The 23,883-nt window shown below is 42.5% G+C and overlaps 1 protein-coding gene across 34 annotated transcripts in view; it reads right to left on the bottom strand.

Moving 5' to 3' along the window:
* ARHGEF7 (Rho guanine nucleotide exchange factor 7) overlaps positions 1-23,883 on the bottom strand; it is a 191,973-nt gene that overhangs the window by 50,383 nt on the left and 117,707 nt on the right. For 32 of the 34 annotated variants that reach the window (XM_054529243.2, XM_009248793.4, XM_054529250.2 and 29 more), the window contains 3 exons: positions 21,337-21,425; positions 10,317-10,411; positions 9,989-10,084 (listed from right to left, as the gene is read on the bottom strand). In XM_054529243.2, coding sequence (XP_054385218.1) covers positions 9,989-10,084; positions 10,317-10,411; positions 21,337-21,425 — 280 coding nt within the window. Of the gene's footprint in view, positions 1-9,988; positions 10,085-10,316; positions 10,412-12,938; positions 13,885-21,336; positions 21,426-23,883 lie in introns of those variants that run through there. The other 2 variants (XM_054529264.2, XM_024230823.3) reach the window with 2 other exon arrangements.

The raw sequence follows: 23,883 nt of genomic DNA, 5'->3' as shown, positions 1-23,883 counted from the left end.
GGCACCCATATCCTCTCAAACAACTTGACTCAAAATCACCTTTTTTAAAAAACTGTCACCAGAATAGAAACTGAAAATTACAAACATTGCAGTTAACCGATTTATTAAAAAAACAGTTCAAACAACAAATATGCTGAGAATTTGAGTCTCTGGAGAGGAAAATTTTTCTCTTGATGTACTGTTTTCACTATCACCTTACAGAAAATGTACAACATATTAGAACAATCTGAGTAAAGGACTGGAGATGGAATTCACCACCACCTTGCCCTCTAAACTAACAGCACCCACGAACCAGCACCACAATGGTTCAACTTTAGCTACAAAAAGGGTAGGCTTTCCTCACAGTCCTCCACAGGCGGGGCACCCTGTCATCTCCCAGGTAGCCGGAGAACATGGCAGAACCATCAGAAGCCTATGTGAAACTCCACGAGGAAAAGGCGTCCATGTATCACACGGTGGCATGCAGCAGGGCCAAGATGCTCTGAGACATTTTAACTGTGATAACTGGGTTGTGAGAGGTCATCAGGTGGCCCTGAACATCTCCAAAGCGGGGCCAAAGCAGCACAAAGCATATGGATCGGGGAGGCTGGGGACCCGGGGTGGGGAAAGCGCCCAGAACACTCAAGCAGGAATGGTGAAATGGTCGCGGCTGCCCCAAGCAACAGTTACACACGACAAGCTTAGTGTGGTAGTCCCAGGCTTGGTGGAAACTCTGGGGTACAGTGATCCAGGCACCCTCACTATTTCAAGAGCTGTACATCTGAGACGGGAACAGGGCAAATCTTGCTGTCTCCACTGTTCACCAGCCCATGCGCTGGCATCTAAACAAAGAGATGGAGAGTTACTGGGTATGTTAGTATTTATTTAGGGGACGTATTAGAAGACCACTGAGTCACCATCAAAATAAGTAAGAATAAAATTTGGTACAACAAGGATGTTCCATAAGAGAGCTTCTGAGGTTCTATTTTCAACAGAATTTAACCTCCTTTCTATCATAAACTAGAAGCAAATTCTCAACTTATGAGTTTTATTTTAAAAACTTGTTTAAAAGATACTATTAGATTCCAAGAATTCATTTTCCCATAGAAGCAATTTTTTACAAGCCACTGTTCCACATTCCCAAACTAGTCCAAAGACTCTTTAAATCATACTGTAACAGGGTCTACAGTAAATCACGTAGTACAGGGAATTCTCCGACACTTAGAACAATAGTTTGAAGGAAAACTGCATTTCAAATGCTATCCTGAGAGAGCACTCACTATCTTATCTCTCCCCACTAAGGCTTTCTTCTCCCAAAGTGAGGCAGGGGCCCTGCCCCGACAGGAGAAGGGGGCCTGGGCTCCAGCTGCTGCTGGGCCTAGCCCTGGGAGAGGAACCTAACTGGCTCGGGGCTCTCACTGGGGCTGCCTTAGGGCAGCAGAGGATGGAGTGAGAAGGTGCCAGGCCTGCGAAAAGCACTGCCAACTGAAAGAGGTGGAACTATGAATCAGAGACTCTCAGAATCAACCTTTCACCTACATACCTTGAATGAAGACAACCTGTCTCCAAATCTGAGTCCCCAGTTACCGGTTGTGTAACCTTGGGCACGTCCCTCACCTTCTTGGTGTCCTAGCTTTCTTATCTTTAAACACCTGCCTCATGGGGTCCTTTAAAGGATAAAATGAGTTAATAACTGAAAAATACCAGGAACACACTAAGAATTCAATAAATAGTAGGTCTGTACATGGAAGTTCACTGTACATATTTATAATAAGGCAGCCATCAGACAGACATGAGCTGCCATTAAAGTATTTGAAAAACTCTCCTAATGACATTAAAGTGATTAGAATTCTTCTATAGCTCTCTTCTGGGATAACTTCTTTTCACATCTGCAATCATTTAATTTGCAGCAAAACATGTAATGTCTTCTGTACTGGACATCCAGGAAGGAAAAGCCTCTGCCTGTGCTATTCACACCTGCCCCATACTGAGGTCAAATCAGGTTACCTCACTGCCCAAATGCAACAGGCAGGCTCTCCTGAGAGAGCACTCACTATCTTATCTTACTTGAGGCAGGCCCTCAATCCTGGCCCTAATTATGCATGTGTTCTCCCACACACCAAAGCTTAGAGAAGTGGAAGGCAATATCAACAATAATTACATCTGGGTGAAAAGTTTATTGGTTGTTTTTCACTCTGTCTTATTCTACACCTTCTGGATATTTTATAATGAGACTCTTTTATGCCATCTTAACTGGTGCTTTCTCTGGAATGCCATCTAGGCTTCTGCCCCAGTGCTGAGCAAATCACCCGCTGCTGCGCCTTCCAGGACCACACAAGGACCCCAGGAGGACAAGGCCCCAGGGCACTCCTCCCACTTTGGAAGTATCAACTGCAGTGGCAACCACAGACAAAGAGATCCCTTTTTGGGATAAAAGAATGCTTGGAAAAAGTCATATAAGCTACAAAAGAATTCTAGGCATAGGGTCATTCTGGGGGAAAAACAAAAAAGCAGGAGAATGAATGCATGCATGAGTGTATGTGAAGGTGGCGACCCACACTTCCTGGTTCCGAGTGGTTCCGGGAGAAGATGCTGCCTACAACCGGCCGTGGATCCCAGAAGCACTAACTCCAATGCCTAAGCAAAAACAGACTTGCTAAGTAACTTTTATAAACACCTCCACAAAATTAGCACCGAATGATTATAAGTCAGTGGCTTTTAAGGTAACGGATATTTATTCAACACAGAAAAGAATCTCGACAAAATTCAATATCCTCCTTTCTGGAGTCTCTGTGTCCTCCTGCCCTCCGCCCCCCAGACCACTCATCACAGAGCATACAGCTCCTTTTACAGAAGAGTGCCGACTATGATACTGCCAAGCTTCAAATCCATCAACGGCTTCCAACTACTCGACAGTCACCTAAGATCCAAAGTCTCCAGGACCTGATCTCGCCTGCCCGTCCGGGCTCCTACTGTTCCACTCCTCTCCATTCACAGGCTCCAGCCACAGCCAATGCCCACCTCAAGGTGCTCTCTCTCCTGTGATATCAGATAAACTGTCCCTGGCTCCCAAAACCCCTGGAATTTCCTGAGTGACAGAAATGTCTTTTGTTACCCATCATGAACCCCCTTCCGTCACACCTGAGTCTATGCTAACGAGATACCTCTGGGTCGGCCCCTAGACAGCTTCCAGGGTCGGGCTAGGTGCCACAAAGACCACCACGATCAGAGGAACTTTCAGCCCCACCCAGCAACCTAAAGGGAGGAAAGGGGGCTGGAGACCACACCACTCAGCAGTGTCCAGTGATCTAGTCAATCATTAATGCCTACCTACCAGAGCCTCCATTAGAAACCACCAAGGACAAGGGCTTGGAGAGATTTGGGGTTGCTGAAAGCACAAAGATGCTGCACCCAGAGGGCCTGGAAACTCTGCTCCCATCCCTCACCCTACATCTTTCTTCTATCCATCTCACCCTGAGTTGCATCCTTCATACTAAGCTGGTACCAGGAAGTCAAGCACTCTCCTGAGTTACATGGGTCATTCCAGCAAATTATCAAACCTGACGGGAGTCATGGGAACCCTCAAATCTGTACTCAGTCGGGTAGGAGTATGAATAGCTTGGGCACCCCATTTGCAGCTGGGTTTGAAATGTGGCAGTCTCGTGGGAGACAACTGTCAGAATAGAACTGAACCACTGGAAACTCAGTGTCAATCGATGAAGTGATGGTGTGAGAAAAAACCTCCTCTCGTTTTTTGCCTGGTTAGCTCCCATTCACCGCTCAGTGCTCAGTGATCTTCCCCTGAAGTTTGCTCTTGGTGCCGGACGTGATTTCTTTCATAAGCAGGTCTGCAATTGTAGCTTTCTAACTATTTATACAATTTTCAATTATCTGTCTCCCTCACCAGACTATAAGCTCCACTGGTACAGGGTCTATCAGCAGCCAGCCAGCATCACGCACGTGGTGTCAGTGTGCGCACAAGCACCGAATGGATGCATACCTGAGAAAGCTGCAGGCAAACTGGGCACGTTCCACCCATCACAACCTCACAACACAAATGACAGCTGCCGCTACTAACGCAGCAAACGGCGTAAGGGCATGTAAGGCAGACTGCAGTTTCTATTGTTTTGAACCAAGAGCCTAGACAAAGCATGCTTGCAAGGAGCCCTCCACAGCTGATGGAAGGAAGAACTGTGATTTGAAAAAACTAAAAGGAAATGGATTCTATAAATCTGGCTATAGCCAAGTTACTCCTATCAAACTGACTCGCCTGCAAGTAACATCGAAACTTTAAAAAACATATAGAAAGTGACTACCTAGAGGCACTCAAAAGTAGCATGAAACATAACAGAATCTTGGGACCCAAACTCACTATGCCAGTGGGAAAGTGAAACTTGGGAACTGAACTGTGCAACACTGTCTGCCTTTTGCTGCCGAACAGACAGCTGTCATTCCACAACCCTGTGTCATGGCCTCATCCATACACCAGGTGTCCACAACTACAGAAGGCCACATAGCTCCCCAGATGGCCTTCCTCACAAAGTGCTCACAAGGAGATTTCTTGTGAGCCCCTAAATCTATCAGAACATATATCCCCCACTAAAAACTAGCCCTAAAACCGAGTTCTATTGTATCTCACCCTGGCAATGTCAAGTACCAGCTTATCTTCATAGGTACAGACAAGGACAAGAGCAGAAATCACCCTTCCCATGAGAGAGAACCCTGAGAAAAACGCACAACTAACTTTCCTCCACTCCCCCTTTCCCATGTAAAACGCAGGCTTACTGAGGCTAATCGGAGGCTCACAAGAATGTTTAAGCATCTGCCCCACTGCTCCCCAGCCTCCTTTTTTCCCCCTCCTGCTTGTTCCTTCCCCTTTAAATACTGAACTTCTCAAAGCCCCCTTTGGAAACAGCACAAATGCTCCTGTTACCTGGCGCGTCCTCAACTGCAGCTACGTAAACCTCTATCGATTGAGACCTGCCTCAATCACTTTTTAGTTAACATCAGGTATATTCTGGGGAAGGATGGACATTTGGAAAAAAGAACGGGCAGGGCACCTCCTGCTTTCTCAACTATTAAGCTAATGGCAGCCAACTTTGTTATGTGGAACAGCTAAAACTCCAACAAAAATCCACAGGGTTTGGTTCTACCAGAGTTGCTGGGAAGTTGGGGGAAACCCACGGTGAGTGTGACCCTGAATTCTGTCTCTAAATTCTGCCCAAATCTCTGGCTGACGGCAGAACAGAATTTGCACAAGGCCAACTTCAGATCAGCTGAGTCTAAAATAAGTGGACTGAGATTTGAGCATCTGCCAAAGGGAGAGTTGGCAATTTGAGCCTGACCAAGTCAACTGCCTATCAAACAAGCAAATCAATACTCTTCAGGGAAACCTAACATGATCAAGAGTCTACAACCCACAGTAAACAGGACACAATTCAAAGTCACTAGAAATAAAAAGAATCATGAAGACGTAACCCATCCTCACAATAAAGAATCAGCAGATGGGACCTTAAAGCAGTTATTCTAATTATTGCTAAAGGATATAAAGAAAAATATTCTTGTAGTGAATGAACAAATATAAAACCTTAGCAGAGAACTAAACATTTTTTTTAAGCGAAACAAATTCTAGAACTGAAAAAAATTCTCTAAATTAAAAACTTGTTGCACAGGGACGAACAAGAGAGTAGAGAGGCAGACAGTGAACACTTAGGACACAGCAGATGCCATTCAACCTGAAGAACAGAGCAGGGACCAGGTCAGAAAGCAACAAGCAAATCCGGGACCTCCAGCAAAAGGTCTACATGAGCGTAATTGGAGCCCCAAGGCAGAGTAGAAACAGTAAAGCAGCAAAATATTTGAAGAAATAATGCCCGAAAATTCCCCACATTTGGTAAAAGACATAAATTTTCAAGTTCGAGAAGTCAGAAAACCACACCCGAGATAATCACCGTCAAAATGCCAAAAACCTAAAATAAAGGCAAAAATCTAGGAAGTGGACGGGGAACAACTATCTGAAATTGTGCTGATCAGAATATAATGGAGGTCATCATTAGATACAATCACCAGATACAGTGAAGTCCAAAAGACAGTGGAGCAATATCCTTCAAATGCTGAAACAACAAATCTGTTACCCAGAGTTCAGTATCCATGGGGAAAAAAAAATCTTCAGGAACGAAGGCAGCAATTCTCAGACAACAAAATCCAAGATCATGTTTGTCAGTAACACACCTGAATTACAAAAAACTAAAGCGTTCCTCTGCCTGAAGAAAAATGACACCAGATAGAAACTTCAATTTTCAACAGGGAAGACAGAAGTCCTACATGGCAAAAATACTGAGAAAACAAACGTGGGCCTCAGAACGCACAGGGAATGGAGAGGTTAGGGCCAGGTCGAGGCCCCAAGGAAGAAAGCACATCTCACGTGGGGGTCAGCCAACTTTCTATAAAAAGCCAAGGAGTAAATATTTGAGGTATGTGAGCCAGACAGTTTCTATCACAACTTCACTGCTGCCACTGTAGTACAAACACAGCCATTAACAATGGGTGAATGAAAAAGTACAGCACGTGCCAGTGAAACTTTGTTTATAGAAAACAGGCGGTAGGTGGAATCTGACCCAGCCCATAGTTTGCCAACTCCTGGGTCTAACCAACAGGCAGCTGTGAAAGGGGCTGGACATCTACGAATCAAGTCTGTGTAGAGACGAAAAAAAAAAAAAAATCAAAAGAAATAATGAATACGAAGGCCAGGCGTGGTTGCTCACGCCTGTAATCCCAACAATTTGGGAGGCTGAGGCGGGTGGTTCATTTGAGGTCAGGAGCTCATGACCAGCCTGACCAACATGGTGAAACCCTGTCTCTACTAAAAATACAAAAAAATTAGCTGGGCGTGGTGGCTCATGCCTGCAATCCCAGCTACTCGGGAGGCTGAGGCAGGAGAATCACTTGAACTCAGGAGGCAGAGGTTGCAATGAGCTGAGATCTCACCAGTGCAATCCAGCCTGGGCAACAGAGCAAGATTCTGTATCCAGAAAAAAAAAAAAACAATGAGTATGAAACTGCTATATATATATGGCATTTGGTAAACTGTAAAATGGTACAGAAATTTCACATATAGGACAAAAAGACGAAAGTAACAGTCTTAAAATGGAAATGATGAAAATTTCAGAATATTCATAATAAAAAATAAGAGAAATAGCTGAGAAAGAAAACTTTGTCTAGTACATTCCATTTCCCTGTGGCACTCTAACACCTCGTATACATGTAGCATAAAATTTGAGAAACTTGATCAAAATAATACCTAAGCCATACCAAATTCTGAGATAACATAAGGACTGAAGCCTTAGTAAACACATGGTTTCAAGCGATTACTTTACTGCCCTTTATTTCAGCTTTTTAATCAGTAATGTGAGGATAATAATTCACAGGGCTAATATAATGCTCAACAGAGGTACTGCAAACTGTATTTTTAAAATGTACTGTAATAATTTGTTAGACCACATTATCTACAGCCAATGAGAAAAACAGAGGCAAGCATTTACTTCCATCTTGAGCACAATATGAACTCTTACAAAGATTTCGAATTATTAGCAAATGACCTTCATTCACCAAAAGAAAATCAAAGTGATTCCCAAGCTATTCTTTCATGGTCATGTAAGTAATGCCATTTCATGCAAACCAAAAATGCTATAAAAGTAACAACAATGGCCTGCAGATGGGTTGAAAGTACAGTCTGAAGTTCTATAGAATATTCACTTACGGTTTCTAATATTCTGTTACTCTGGCATTCAGCTTTCTTTGCCATATCGATAGTTCAGTATAAAGTGCCTTGACAAAACCTCAAAGCCCAGCCAAAAAGTTAAGGGAACAAAGTATTTTCCTCATGGTTGGTAAACTGTCATGAACTGCAAGAACTGGTGGTACAGAAGGAAGGCCACTCCCTCACCACATCCAAAACCTAAATAGACACAAGCTGAAGGGAAGACCAGAGACCAACCGAAATCCAAGGAAATAATGTACTGTAGTCTTTTCTGGGGGTTATATGAATAAAGATCAAAGATAATTTTAAAATAAAATGTGTCACCTTCATCAAACCCACAAGTAAAGAAACATCAGCCGGTAGACTACTAAAACCTAAAACCTTCCAGGCGCACTACTGTTTTAAGTCACCTGGCAGGAAATTAACAAATATCCTTTAATGTCTGATGTAAACAAAGAAACAGTCACACAGAAAAAAACTGATGGCTGATTATTCAGAACATGCCTCTGTCCCTCCAAAGGAAAATTTTGGAAAAGTGACAAAGCCTCAGAGCCCTGGTTCATCAGCATAGCATCTTATATCAGGTTGGTGCAAACATATTTGTGGTTTTTGCATTGTTGAAATTTGCCATTTGATATTGGAACACGTTCTTAAATAAATGTGGTTATACATCATTTTAATGCGTATTTCTCACTTTATGGTTTTTTTTGCTAATGACTTATTACTTGCTGTTTATTTTAGACTATGGAAATGTTAGACAAAAGGCAAATTTGAGCAATTTTGTTATTCGAGTTCAAAGTAAGTCGTAAAGCAGTGGAGACAATTTCCAACATCAACAACGCATTTGGCCCAGGAACTGCTAACAAACACACAGTGCAGTGGTGGGTCAAGAAGTCTTGCAGAGGAGACGAGAGCCTTGAAGGTGAGGAGCGTAGTGGCCGGCCATCAGAAGTTGACAACGACCAATTGAGAGCAATCACTGAAGCTGATCCTCTCACAGCTACACGAGAAGCTGCTGAGGAACTCAACGTCGACCGTTCTACAGTCAATCGGCATTTGAAGCAATTTGAAAAGGTGAAAAAGCTCGGGTACCTCATGAGCTGAGCGAGAATCAAAAAAATCATCATTTTGAAGGGTCATCTTCTCTTATTCTACACAACAATGAACCATTTCTCAATCAGATTGTGACATACGCCGAAAAGTGGGTCTTATACGACAACCGGCTCAGTGGTTGGACCAAGAAGCTCCAAAGCACTTCCCAAAGCCAAACTTGCACCAAAAAAAGGTCCTGGTCACTGTCTGGTGGTCTGTGCCGGTCTGACCACTACAACTTTCTGAATCTCCACAAAACCATTACATCTGAGAAGTATGCTCAGCAAATCGATGAGATGCTTTGAAAACTACAATGCCTGCAGCCGGCACTGGTCAACAGGAAGGGCCCAATTCTTCTCCACAACAGCGCCCGACCGACACGTCACACAACCAACACTTCAAAAGTGGAACAAATTGGGCTGCGAAGTTTTTCCTCATCCGCCATATTCACCTGACCTCTCACCAACCACCATTTCTTCAAGCATCTCGACAACTTTTTGCAGGGAAAACGCTTCCACCACCAGCAGGATGCAGAAAGTGCTTTCCAAGAGTCTGTCGAATCCTGAAGCACAGATTTTTACGCTACAGGAATAAAACTTATTTCTCACTGGCGAAAATGTGTTGACTGGAATGGTCTTGATTAATAAAGATGTGTCTGAGCCTAGTTATGATTTAAAATTCACAATCCAAAACCACAATTACTTTTGCACCAACCTAATATGTTATTTCAAGAAGCACTGTATCTGCTTCTGGAAAGCCAGAAACAGCAGGCAAGCTGCAGGATGCTGCTGGAAAGACCTGGCCTTCAAGGCCCCCTGCGCAGCACTCAGGGCACACAAGGAGCTGAGCCACTTTTCCCCTCAGTGGTCCTGGTGTCAGGCCATTCTCCTTTCTCTCCCAGAGGCTCTTCATCCCTACTCTTCCTCCATGGAACACCTTAAAAATCACCATTCTTGAGTCTTTCTCTGAAGATTCCTGCTATACAAACTAGACAGTCTAAAATACAGCTTTTACTATAAAAGCTGATTTACCCAAAAGATTTAAAATAACCTAAGTTTGCATCTTTAGAAATGTGAATTCTAAAATTATTTCACACTTAATCCTTTAAATACCAATTATACCAACCTGAGTGTTGCAAATTTTTAGCATCTTACTTACTTGGTGCATTCTTCTAAAGACTGTACGAGCATTTGCTGGAAAGAACATATTTCTTCTAGATTTCCCATTAAATATGAAATGTTTGCTGAACTTAACCTAGAGCCAAGAAAAATAACAGTAAACATATGTAAACAGTTTTATTTATATTCTTCTCCTTTGCCATCCCAATGTCCTATTGAAGTCTTAACCTAATAAACAGCTGATGTCTAAGGCAAACTGGTACACTAAATTTTGTTTCACTATTTAACCCTCTATTCTCCGAAAATAGAAGAGAACGGCCTAAGGTTTAGACTATTTTACAGTTAATGCAATTTATCATCTAACTTACTTCTCACTGGTCTGCAATGGCCGTAGGTAGGTTGAAAGCACAGTCTGAAGTTCTTTAGAATATTCATTTTCTGTTTCTAAAATATTCTGTAGCACCTATAATAAATGATGAATAAGTGTTATTTGACATTTCAATTGCTATTTGACACTAAGATTTATACACTTTGGACAGTTCATCGCCGTTGTTCAATTCACACTGTTACTTCTATGTAATACTAAAGTGTTGAGTATCAACATCATTCTTTGTGATTATTGACTATTAAACCCATGTAATGAATTATTACTAAGGCCATACAACTGACTTTATCTTACTGCCAACCATATCTGACACAGGTATACCTAGCATGAATTCCATCATCAGATGCCACGTCTGTTTAGATAAAAAGGAAAAGCCGCCAAGAATCACAACTGCATGGACAAACAGATCAATCTCTACGACACTGTGTGGTGCAAAAGAAGCCATTCCCAAAAGGACATCCTGCATCATTCCATTTGTATTAAGTCTAAGAGATGGCAAAACTAATTTATGGTGACAGAAATCAGAGAAGAGGTGAAGGGTAGGATGGGGGCGTGGACAACAGGGAAAGGAGAATGAGGTAAATGTCTAAGGTGATAGATAGGTTCTGTATTTTGATTTGGGTAGCGGTTACAACAGATATATACATTGTAAAAGCTCACTGGACTGTGCCTTTGAAATCTATGTATTTTAATCTATGTAATATTAATCTCAACTAAAAAAACAGTTTACTCTTTAGATTGCATCTAAAAACTGAAATCAATTTCTGGGAACTATAGACTTTCCCTAGTGAATATGACAGTCTCAGACACCTTATTACCACATTTATTAAAAACTAAAGGTTTATCAATGTTAACAATCTTTACTACTTGATTTAAAGATAGCAGAATAATTATAAATTAACCTTAAAATTAAAATGTTTCCCAATACCCTGTATTAATGTAGCAAATTTAGCCAAAATAATTTGTCTTAAAAACTGACAGATAAATATAAAGTGCAAAACTGGTGAAACCAAGCAGGAATGCTTTCCACCAGCTATCACTGCAGCAAAGGCCCAGCCCAGGGCGGGACGAGAAGGCACCTGGATGTGAACTGCAGGTGCTCCTCGCACTCCTGGCACCAAGCAAGATGCTCTGCACACAAAACCTTTCCTCTTAGAGAAGCTGACTTCTCCCAACTCAAACAGCTGGGAAAAGCAGAGCCAGACAGTGGCCCCAGGTCCTCCTGCCACTGCACCACACCACACTGTCTTCTTTGGCATGAGAGTGAGGGCCGCGCTGAGGATCCTGAAGGACCTGACATAAGTGAAGAAAGTGGAATCCTTGCCTCCATTCTTTTTCACCCGACTCTGTTACAGAGCTAGTGCTTTTTAAATCAGGAAATCACACTACACGTATTTTCTGCGCATCTAGCACATGCATCAAGATGTGCTATTTGTCTCCCAGAGCTAACAATACATTCTCACTTACTCATACAAAAGAAATTGTACAGAAGTAATAAAGATATTAAACATGCTCAGTTTGTCCCCATAATTTTTGATAATCCAAATGTAAATTTAAACATTTAAGAAAAAAGTCATCAAGTTAAATTTAAATTTCAGCCTTAGTAAAGACAACCCGGGTCATTATTCTGTTTGCTACTGTTGACTGTAAACTCTGAGAAAGGAATACAGTCATTCCTGAGTAAATGCAAATCTGATTAAATCACTTACTAAACTACTTGGGCAAAAAAAACCAGAGGCTCTTCCACTGGTGACAAGGAACTCAGGCTCATCCCTGAAGGGATCTATTCATGGGAGACGAACGTGGGAGAGCCAGAGCAAGGGGCCCTGCAGGCAGCTGGCTCTTCGTGGGAAATGCTGACCCCACAACCACAATGTCTTCCTTCTATGAAATTCCCGTCGAACACAAATGTCAAAGGTCTGGTGAGCAGAGGCAAACCGTGATGCCAGCCACCACACCCCAGAGACACTACTCTAAACCAGGCCTGTCCTCCAAAACAACGGGCGAAGCCAGCCAAGCATAATGGGATCTTGAGCTAAATAAGATAAAATAAGATCTGTCACAGACGTATCAGAAAAGTCCTTTTCAATGTTAAAGATAGGAAATATGATTTAGCTTCTTAAATATTGGATACCAACTTACCAACACTGCTCACTGCACACCTGAAGACCTATACACTTATTTTCAAACAGAAAAATGTTCCTATGTGAGATAAGAAAGCAGCCACTAGAAACTATCACTAGCACGAATATGAGAAGAATAAAATACAATGACCTTTTGTCCGTCACAGCACTAAGCGCTGGTTGTAGAAATGAAAGCTTCCTTTAAGCACCAAAAACACTCAAAAGAGCCCTCTGCCAAAAAGCTACATTTGTTAAAATAGTTAAGTTGGTTAAATTCAACAAATAGTCTTAAACACTATTTTCAAATAGGGTGCTAAACACAATTCCTTATTACTCCCAACCAAACAATTCAAGTTACACTTAACTTTTCCTCAAACACACAGCCAGACCTGGCTCCCTGGCTCCAGCTGGGGTGCCCACTCCCTCTGCCAAGAGGTTGCTGGCCTTCCTGACCTCGGGGCGCAGCCCTGGGTGCCACTTACCACCTTTCTTCCCTTCCTCGTCTTCTGCACGCTCTGGCTGCTGCAGGACCCCATGAGACCTCACAGCCTGGACGCCACAGCTCCATCCCACCAACGCTGGGAACCCAGAGGACGCACGCAGTTTTCAGAGAAAAGGCAGCTTTTACGACCCACAGTGCTGAAGAAAGGCCCAGAGAGCTGAGCTCAGCCAGTGCCAGCTTCCCGGGGGTCACGAGGCCTGGAGAGGCAAGTGCAGTCAAACACTGGTGCCACTCAATCCCTACGCTGCCCGCCTCAGAGCACAGCAAAACAAAGAGGACTCACTGCTGCGCCTCGCAGACACAGACACTTTATTCGTTGCATCATTAAAGGAGTACTTAGTATTTCTGATTTTACAAATGGGTTACAACTTCCACTGTCAATCTTGGTAGGTGTTTTATATGTTTATGTCATCAACAGCCTTTAAAAACAAATAACTGATTTACATAAGAGAACAAAGAACATGTCTTTTTATTTCATCTGTATAAAAGATTTTTATCATCATACAACTGTATTTCCATAACCCAATCCTAATGTATAAGTCCAAGAAGAAAAACTAAAAAGTGGCACAATTATTCAAAATCTACCTCCACCCTACCTAATCAGCCCCTCCCTGTCCACTGCTACAGAGAAACAAGATCATCATTTAATGTTCTCCATTCCAGTCTATTTACACTTCAGGTAAATTTTCAAAAAGTAAATTACATGACAGTAGTTCACCACACAATGTAGCCTCTAATAAACATCTGACTACATGGAAAGGAGGAGGAGGAGGAGGAGGAAGGAGTGTTGACAAGAAATCCCAGAAGCTCCTGCTGGCTCATCTACGGGTCACAATGACATGAGGCAGTCAGTGGCTCCCCGACCACCCATTGCTGATTTAATGTAGTAGGTTAGCACTGCTGGTCCTTACCAATACCTCGGAACATTAGCTCTCAAAAAAAGTTTGGAGGGACCACATAAATGCTTTTATGATACTGTACCTTTTGAAATAAATGTTATTCTATTACTTTTAAATTTGGAGATTCGCAGGTCTTGGGGTACGTTTCTCCTAAATGTTAAAGGTTTATAGGCAATGGCTCCTGCAAAGCCTCCAGCCCACAGGGGGAAGCAGACACCGCCAATGGCACCTGCACAGCAGCATGGCGACAGGTAAAGAGCTGGCCTCTCCAGCCACATGGACGTGGGCTCCCAGCTGCGCTCCACCACTGACTGCCTGCAGCTGGACAAGTCTATCGGTCTGTTTCCCTTTTTCACAAAAAGGGGTTTTACAGGGTTATAATGGTTACTCAAGAGTGCCAGTCATTGGCTTATAGCAGGAAGGCATCTAGCCAGTCACCCTTCGACCTTCCAGCCCAATGTGGAGTCTTATCTGGAGCTGCTTCTTAAATGACTCCTTCAGTCAGGAGGTAATTACTTCACAAGACAGGCTTTCTTGCAATTAAGTCACTTGATTCTCCCGAACACTGAGCTCCTGTCTGTGTCAGCCTTCCACTACTGCCTACCTGACAACCTTCATCTGTATCATCTTAGTCTGGATAGAGCAAGGAAATCCCATGAAAAACAATCATCTTAGTCCGGATAGAGCAAGGAAATCCCATGAAAAACAATCATCTTAGTCCGGATAGAGCAAGGAAATCCCATGAAAAACAATCATCTTAGTCCGGATAGAGCAAGGAAATCCCATGAAAAACAATCATCTTAGTCCGGATAGAGCAAGGAAATCCCATGAAAAACAATCATCTTAGTCCGGATAGAGCAAGGAAATCCCATGAAAAACAATCATCTTAGTCCGGATAGAGCAAGGAAATCCCATGAAAAACAATCATCTTAGTCCGGATAGAGCAAGGAAATCCCATGAAAAACAATCATCTTAGTCCGGATAGAGCAAGGAAATCCCATGAAAAACAACGGGAGCCAAGTGTGAAAGAAGCCAGCAGGCACCTCGCCGCCCAGGAAAAGAGGGGATCCCACAAGCTGCACACCCTCCCTGATACCTCAGGGCCCCTCATCTTTAACCATCTCCACCTACAGGCCCCAAGCAGAGACCTCAGGGGTCAAAAGATTTGAAAGAATCTTCATCGAGGTGGAGAAAAGCCAAGGGCAAAGCAGAAGATGAAGAGATGAAGCAACACCAGGGTTTAGGGTCAGTGCTGATGGATGGAGACAGAGGACACCCTGTCACCAGGAGGCTCAGGTTTTCCTCCTCAGCCTGGCATCTGAAGGCCATCAGAAACTAAAGGAGCAGGGAGGAAGACAGGCATGGGGCTTCTCTGGAGCACAGGAAAGGCCCGTGGATGTGTGTGATGGCATCTAAGGATACATAACCGTTTTATACACTTATGGATTAGAAAGAGTGATGCTACCTATTACCTTATATTCACAGTATTATAATAATGCACTAAATAACAGGGAAAGTGATATGGTTTGGCTCTACGGCCCACTCAAATCTCACCCTGAATTGTAATAATCCCCATGTGCCAAGGGCAGGACGGGGTGGAGGTAACTGAATCATGGTGGGGGGGGGGTGGGAGGGAGCAGGGGCGCGCAGTGTGTTCCCCCATGCTGTTCTCATGATGGTGAGTTCTCACAAGATCTGATGGTTTTATAAGCATCTGGCATTTCCCCTGCTGGCACTCATTCTCTCTCCCCCTGCTCCGTGAAGAGGTGCCTTCCGCCATGACCGTAAGCTTCCTGAAGCCTCCCCAGCCATGTGGAACTGTGAGTCAGTTAAACCTCTTTTCTTTATAAATTACCCAGTCTCAGGTATTTCTTCACAGCAGCGTGAGAACGCACTAATACAGAAAGCCTATAAAATCAAACCGTAGTGTATATCGCTGAGCAGGGAAGGCCATAAGGACTGTGTCTTCCCAGTCAGCGACTTAAGAAACCTCATTCTCTAATGACAGAGCAGGGTGCTCCTCATCCCCCCGAGAGGCAACTCTAGACCATCATTCTCTCCAGCCTAGGCAACCAACCCCTTCCTTTGATCCCCATCAGCAAAGATGCCAGTCACCATGCCATGGGCGCAACGAGTGTGCTTTCACTGTCAAATCCACCAAGCTCGGGCACATCAGGTCACAAATCTGTCTCCTTTAATTATATGATCAGGCCGCCTTGGCTACAGCTTTCACAGGTCACCCTCAAAAGCTACAGGGATTCCAGTTTACAAACAGAATGGTATGGTGGCCTCAGTGATGCCTTCTGTTCCCAATCCTCTTAAATACTCTTCTCAATAAACACAAAAACCTCTAAGGTCCAGCACTTTGCTGGAGGCCTTAAGGCCAATTGTCAGTCCACTTAATACTACCAGGTCAGGGCCAGCATTACCAACCTCATTTTACAAATGAGATAACTGGGCTCAGGAAGCTAGGGCCAGAGCTCCTGGCCACCCAGGCTAAGCAGCATGGATGATTCAACAAAAAGGCTGTACACCTTCCACTGCATCAAGCCACCCTGATCTTACTACCTACACAACAAAGGCACCCTAAGATACAGCTAACAGACTGATTTCAAACAGTACGTACATGAGAAAATAGACGCAACAGTAGTGGCTAGCTGTGTCACAAAAACTAATTGAAATTAAAAGAGCTGCATTTAAGAGATCTTGATTTCCTCTCCCTTCCCCGTCACTCTCCAAGCCCGAGGCCCTGTGTGCCTGCCATGTTCCACGCTGGCTTACTCCCTAGCCTCAGGGGCCCCTGTTTCTATCTCCAACACATTCTGGACTGTCGTGCCAAAGACTTCCCCCATAATCACTATCCCTTACATTAGTGGGAAGCTAAAATTCCTCCACTGGAAAGAAACCATTCTCTAGCACAATGTCTTCTATCTTGTATGTCAACTTTGTAATACCATGAGATCATATCACCTATGTAATTTTATATTCTGTTATTGCACTTAACACGAAAATACGAAAATATATGTTTTTTGTATTTTTAAAGGCTCATGTACACTTTAATAATTGCAAATGGACAAACCACTGATCGCTTAATCATTCTGGTACTATTCATCTCATACTGTTTATTTTGGGTTGGTTGCAATTTATTACTATAACAAATAATCCTCTGAAAATGCCTTTACACAAGCATCTTTGAATATATTTCAGGTTAATTCTCTGGAATGGATTTCAAGAAATTTAGAAATTAAAGAGAAAGCCCTAAATTAAAGAGCTTGATCACTTTCAGAATTCTATATATAACTGCCATATTACTTTTGAGAAACTCTGTATGGATTTACATTTCTACCATTAGAACTAAAGATTCTCTCTTTAAATCTCTGCTCACTGATTACAGAAAATATGGCTATTAAAATTTTTATGGTGAGTTTAACTATTTTTTTTCAAAGCCTTAGTGTTTACCATTTTTTTAAATTGTTCACATCCTTTCCCATTTATCTATTAATCTTCAGGTATTTGTCTTAATGAGCTCTTCAGACATTAAGGATAACTTTGTACTATACCTGATGCAAATAACATTCCAATTAACTTGTGATCTGGCTTATATTGTTTGAGGCAAGGAATATATTAAACTCTCATTAGGTAGCCTAAAAGATTTATCTTTTCCTTTGTCATTTCATCCACTGCCTTTAACTTTTAAAAAGTCATGCTCCTCCCCAGCTCCCTCTTTGAATGCATTCCCCAACCCCATACAGATCACTGGCAAAGAGTGAAACCTCACTGTCAGAGGTGTTTTTTGTTTTTTTAGGGACACAGTCTTGTTCTGTAGCTCAGGCTGGAAGTGCAGTGGTGCAATCATAGCTTACTGAAGCCTCAAACTCCCGGGCTCAAGCAATCCTCCCACCTCAGCCTCCCGAGTAGCTAAGACTACAGGCATTTGCCACCAAGCCCAGGTAATTTTGGTTTTTTGTAGAGACATGGTCTTGTTATGCTGCCCAGGCTGGTGTCAAACTCCTAGCCTCAAACAATCCTCCCGACTAGGCCTCTCAAAGTGTTGGGATTACTGGTGTCAGCCGTAATACCTGAACTGTTAAAGGTGTTTAAGCACAATCTTTGGTGAATCTTTGGCTGAATACTAAATTATGCTACCCAAAAGTGAATCCTAGAAAGACAGAATTAAAAATAAAAACAAGAATAAAAAAAATAAAAATAGACATCAGTGACTATGGGAAGATAAACTACAGAAGTGCTCTAGGTGAATCACTGAGCAAGACACAGCAACAGCAACAGTATATCCCAGGGGAGGTGGATTTCAAGCATCCAGAGCTGCTAAAATAGGTCTAAGATGTCCAGTTTTCAATTTAAAAAATTATAGGACATGCAAGAAAGTGTGAACACACACACACACACACACACACACACACACACACACACAAGAAGCAGTCAATGGAAACTGTCTCTAGGGGGCACAGATAGTGGACTTAGGAGATAAAGGTTTCAAAGCAGCTATTATAAACATGTCCAAAGAACTAAAGGAAACTATGTTTAAAAAATTAAAGGACAGTATGAAGACAATGGCTCAAATATTGTCTATATTTGACTAATCGCACAACAGGAGTCCCAGAAGGAGAGGAGAGAGAAATAGTTACTGAGTGGTCCATAATAACAGACATAAATTATTACAAGTTTTAGTTTCCAGTGTCTTTTTGGTGTTCATCTTAACCATTATACAATAGCAGGAAAACACATATCCATCCCATTCATACCTGTCTCATTGTCTCTTAATTTCAAAATGTTGGTACTTTCACATGGAATACTCTTCTCTCAACTCTATTATACTGATCCCAAGTTAAGACAAGTCATTCATGTAACTTTCCTTAACACCATTGGTCCACACCAGTCTTACCCTTTAGTAAGTTTTCAACTCTCAGTGGGGTTAAAAACACCTAGACCTTATAGTTTTCTGTGAAAACGCAACTACAAAAGGGGGTGTGGAAATGCCTAACACATTATCTATCATGTTCTGTTCTGTGTTGTATTCTGTTCTCTATTTTTATGTACAATTTACAAATATAAAATTAAGGAAAGCTGAAATTGATTCCTGGCTTAGTCAGTAACCAGTGTATAACCTTGGACAAGGCACTTAGCTTCGTTTTCTCTATTGTAAAATGAGAGTACTACATCACAAGATGATTCTCTATGAATTCTATGAGTTTATTTCTATAACAACTGTAATTTTACCATGTGCTACTTACAAATGCAGCTTTATATAGACAACAATTTAGATGTGATTTTGAGATCAAGGTGTTTTCCATCATTCTGTATGAAAGAGTTGGCTGATTCGAAGAAAACAGCACTTATAATACCCAGGCTATTCTCTCTGTAAAAGGACAGTTAGAGAAGGAAAACGAAGAAGGTATCGACTATGCTTCAATCTGAGAAGTATTACAGAATATATAATGCAAAGAAAAACCCACCAGGATTTCTAAAAAAGCATGGTTGCCTGGTTTTATAAAGTGCCTAATGAAAGCAAGATTAATGGAGAAACTAAAGAATGCCCTTGGCACCAATTTAAACACTGCTAACCATTTTTTCTAACACAATTATCTGGACCTGAACCATAACAGAAGGTAACACACCCTTTGGAATCTCACTGTGGATTGTGGCTGTGTTATTCACCACATGAAGCCTTCCCCAGGAAAGCAATGTCTTATACAAGAATGCAAGGGGAAAGGGCAGCTTCAGTAGTTAAAACTCAAGTTTTCCTACAACCCGTAAAACCCATCTACTGTCTTTGTAGCTATGTACACAAAACTACACATAAACTACATTACACAATAAAAAGCAAATGAGTTAGTAGAGTCAAATCCCAGGAGCAAATGCCCAACAGGCCAAGGGATGAAGGCGATGCAGAGCACTAGGAGAGACGACAGAAAGCAGGCATCCCGGGGAACGTGGGCCACATGACGGGCTAAAAGGAGTCTGATCTTCTCAAAGTCCACAAAGGTGAGCTAGAAGGCAGAGTCCAGGTAGCCAAATGAAGATGAATGAAAAAAGGGGAAGAAAGAGGGGAAGCAAAGAAAAGGGTCTCCAAGGCAGAAAAGGGTCCAGAGTTGACCAAATACAAGGAAAAATAAGTCAAAGATTGCCACTAAGGTAAGAGAAGTGGCATGATGCATGAAGAGACCTGTTCACAAGAAGGTGCAGAGATGTCAAATTATGAAAAAGAAGCAGTAAAAATGGAGGCAACAGAAGACCATTATGTGTTCCCGTACCCAAGTGCAAGCTCAGCAAGGGGAGAGGCACCCGCCATTCTGTTCACTGTGCACCCTGGTGCCTTTAACAGAGCTGCACAGAGCAGGCACCAAATAAACAGTTACTAATGAGTGCGTCCCCAGGCCAGTCTGTCCTGCAGTAAGATGCTGGGGCAGGTGGAAGGCGGGCACTCAGGAGAAAGCTGAGAGTGCAAGCCCCACAGCACGAGACGGTGGCACAGGTCCACGTGGTGGAGCTGTTCAGACTCCATTTCACCACAACTTTTCACCGTTTCCCAACAGGAGCAGAAAATGAAATGCTCACGATAAAATGACTGCTGCCCAAAAACACCAATCAACTGCTGTTTCACACCAACAATTCAAAGGTCTCATGGGTTCATAGTTATATCTACTCAAGAAGAAAATAAAGATTGGGAGTAGGGGAAGAAATAACAAAACAAACGCACATTTTCCCCAGAATTCAAAACATACATATGTTTAGAGGTTTTACTTTGTTGTTATCATGTTGAGTAGTTTAAAATTTTAATAAATTCTTTAAAATAAATTATTTTCCATTTCTATAGAACATGCAATTGCTACATGAGCTTAGGTACAAAGAAGGTTTAGACGATACAGACTTAGTACCATGAGACTATACATTTAATAGCATTAGACTACACAGATATAGTATCACATACTGAACATATTAAGCAGCAAATTTCAGGATCCAGAAACACCTGTCTTTAACACGTATAGTGTTTAGACATGCTCCCCTAATTCTATGCCATGTGATACCTATGCATCAATCCTGGGAAATACTATATTAAGAGAAAAAATAAATTAGAAGCCCTATGTCTAAAGTACTTACAGTCTACTCTGAATACAAACAGAATGGCATATAAAATTTTCACATCACATTATACATTTTTTAAAATATCATTTTTGAAGACTGGCTATGGCATGGGGAAACAGCCACATTACTATGTTATGGGATAAGAGCAAGGGACGTTTCCATATACACGATATTAAAACAAAAACATACAATTACGAAAATACAGAGATTAGAAGGAAACAGGCCAAAACTTTAATGGTGGTTACATTTGTGTGGCGGATGAATGAACTTTATTTCCTTCTTCCTATTCTAGGTACTTTACACTATATTCTACACTGCTGAGTTTTAGAGACAGTCAAAAACCAGTTAGTTTAAAAATGTTCTGCAATTACTCACCACATTGTAATAGCTTTTGTTTATGGCAGTCGTATCAAATCCTTTGGGAGGGCTCTTCAGTGTTCCTGATTTGGGAGACACAGGCTTCTCTGAAATAAAAATGTAACAGTTTTACTGATCAGTACTAAAGATGACAAAAGTTCCAGCCCCTCACACAGGCCAAGGATACTCATCCAGCAGCCTCACTGAATTAACAAGCCAAACAGCAAGCCAAGGAAAAGGCCATCCACAGTGACCCTCAGTGCCTCAGAAACCCAGTCCCTCAGGCTCGGCTCACCAAGGCCAATCACAGCACCCCATCCCCACCCTGTTCTCCCAGTTTCAAGTTGAAGGCGTCTAAGAGACTGCCCCATGAATGTCAGCCAAAACCAAAGCAGTTTAGCTACAAGGACAATTCCATAGTGCGGTAAATATAAAGCGTCACCCAAATAAAAGGCATTTTGGCAGATACGTAACAATATTAAAACATCAGGGCTAAAAAGTTAGGGATTCAGATCCCTCAGAATGGAAAAGTCTCTCTAAACAAGCAGGATCTGGCTCAGGGCTTGAAATAACCATCACTCACAGGAGACAAGGAGGAGAAAGAAAAGTCATCTCAAGCAGCAGCAAAAACAAGAAAAACCCACACCGCCTTCACTTCCACACCAGGCAAAACCATTAAAGCAGCCCTGATTTCAGCAAGGATTCCGATGTTTTAAAACAGCACCGCTTTCGCTCCACATCCATTCAACACATATTTACTCTGCGTAACAGGTGCTGAAGAAACACCTGCCAAACAAAAACCTGGCACCATGCATGCCCGTCATCAGCTCTATGGGGTGGGCCCGTCTACCAATGGTTCTACGGGAGGGGGTCTCTATCACTGGTTCTATGGACAGTGTGGGTGTGTCCACTGCTGGCTGTGTGGGTGGGTCTGTCTATGTTCTACGGGTGTGTGTGTGTGTCTATTATCAGTTCTACGGACAGTGTCTGTGTCTTTACCATTAGTTCTGCAGACAGTGTATGGTGTCCATCATTGGTTCTATGGGGTGGGTCCCTCTGTCTCTCAATGGTTTTATGGGTACGTGTGTATTTCTATTAATGGTTAGATGGATAGGGTGTGTCTATCACAGTTCTATAGGGTGGGCCTATCAATGGTTGTGTGTGTGTGTATCTGTTTATCACAGTTCCACGGGGCAGATCTACCAACAGTTCTAGGGGGTGGGCAGATAGGTCTAACATTGATTCTACGTTCTATACATCTTACGTTGGTTGTGTATATCGAACATTGGTTCTACGGATTCTGTTTACCACTGGTTTTCCAGGGCTACAGAGCAGTGTATCAAATTGGGGCTAGTGGGGACAAAGGAAAGGGAGAGGTTTTTTTCCACATTCTTCCCCCAAGAAATTCTGATGAGCATTTTCTAGGGGACTTAGTCCCTACTAGTTTTCCCTCAAAGCTCACCTCCACTGCAAGAATCCTGCCATGTGAACCCCCTCACTGGGTGGGAACACACCCCTCCCCTCTGGTGTGTGAGCAGCACCTGCCTACAGTCCATGCCCCATCCGCAATCTCAGTGTCCTGGGGTCTGAGGTAGTATATCCCAAAACAGTGCCTTCAACCCCAAACACTCTAAGGCTTCAGGTCCCTAACGTCAACTGCCTCCTCAGGATCTGCATCATCTTCTGGCAATAGAAACCCAGAATGCCCCAAACCAATCTCATGCTCCTTAACCTCGGGTCCTCCTCCTGTGGAGCCGTTTACCTCAATCTTCCTTCAATGCCTCACTGTCAAGTTCCTAAATCTTCCTTCAATGCCTCACTGCTAAGTGTTTCCAGGTGGTTGAAAACAACAAAACAAGGTGCCGCTGCAAGTTGCAAGAATTCTCTCTGCCCACAGGATGGAAAGCAAAACTCCACAGGAAACAAATCCCTTCTATACTGTAAGAGCTACGAGGAGGAAAACCAATCTATTCTTGCTAGCACACTTTCCTACTCAATCTCTTTTCTACAGCTAAGAATTTAATTGTAGAAGAAAAAACTATGAAATGTTTTCATTTGAGGAAAAACAACACTTTTTTCATCTTTGAAATCTACAATTTGGAGGCAGGATAGAAAACAACATTACAGGGGAGACTGTCCACACCTAAATTACAGCCACTGCGATCATAAGCCACACGTCAGCATGCATGCCGGTAAAGTGAACTTCATAACAGTGACCCTGAATCTGCATTATTTTAAAAGTAATGATTTTGCCAGCTCTGTTATTTTAAACTTAAGACATACCTCACAACACCACAGTTAATAAAATTCAATTAATTTACTATAAGAACTATAAGAAAAAAGTTTTCAAAAGAAAAAGCTTCAGGTTACTAACATTACATAAAAATAAAAAACAGGCATTAGAAACCCAGACAAATCAGATTAAGTCCAGGCAGGTTGCCTTTTCTCCCTTAGAAAAAAAGAGCTCCCAATTCTGCTGGCTGCTGGATGGAAGGTCTCAAGATCACGTTCCCCAAAACACCCCGTGGTTCGTTTTCAACAAGAAGGTACCGCTGAGGTGTGCCA

The sequence above is a fragment of the Pongo abelii genome, chromosome 14, assembly GCF_028885655.2.
Source record: "Pongo abelii isolate AG06213 chromosome 14, NHGRI_mPonAbe1-v2.0_pri, whole genome shotgun sequence".
Classification (NCBI taxonomy): domain Eukaryota; kingdom Metazoa; phylum Chordata; class Mammalia; order Primates; family Hominidae; genus Pongo; species Pongo abelii.
The sequence above is the reverse complement of the archived record's forward strand: the minus strand, read 5'-3'. Positions and strand labels throughout refer to the sequence as shown.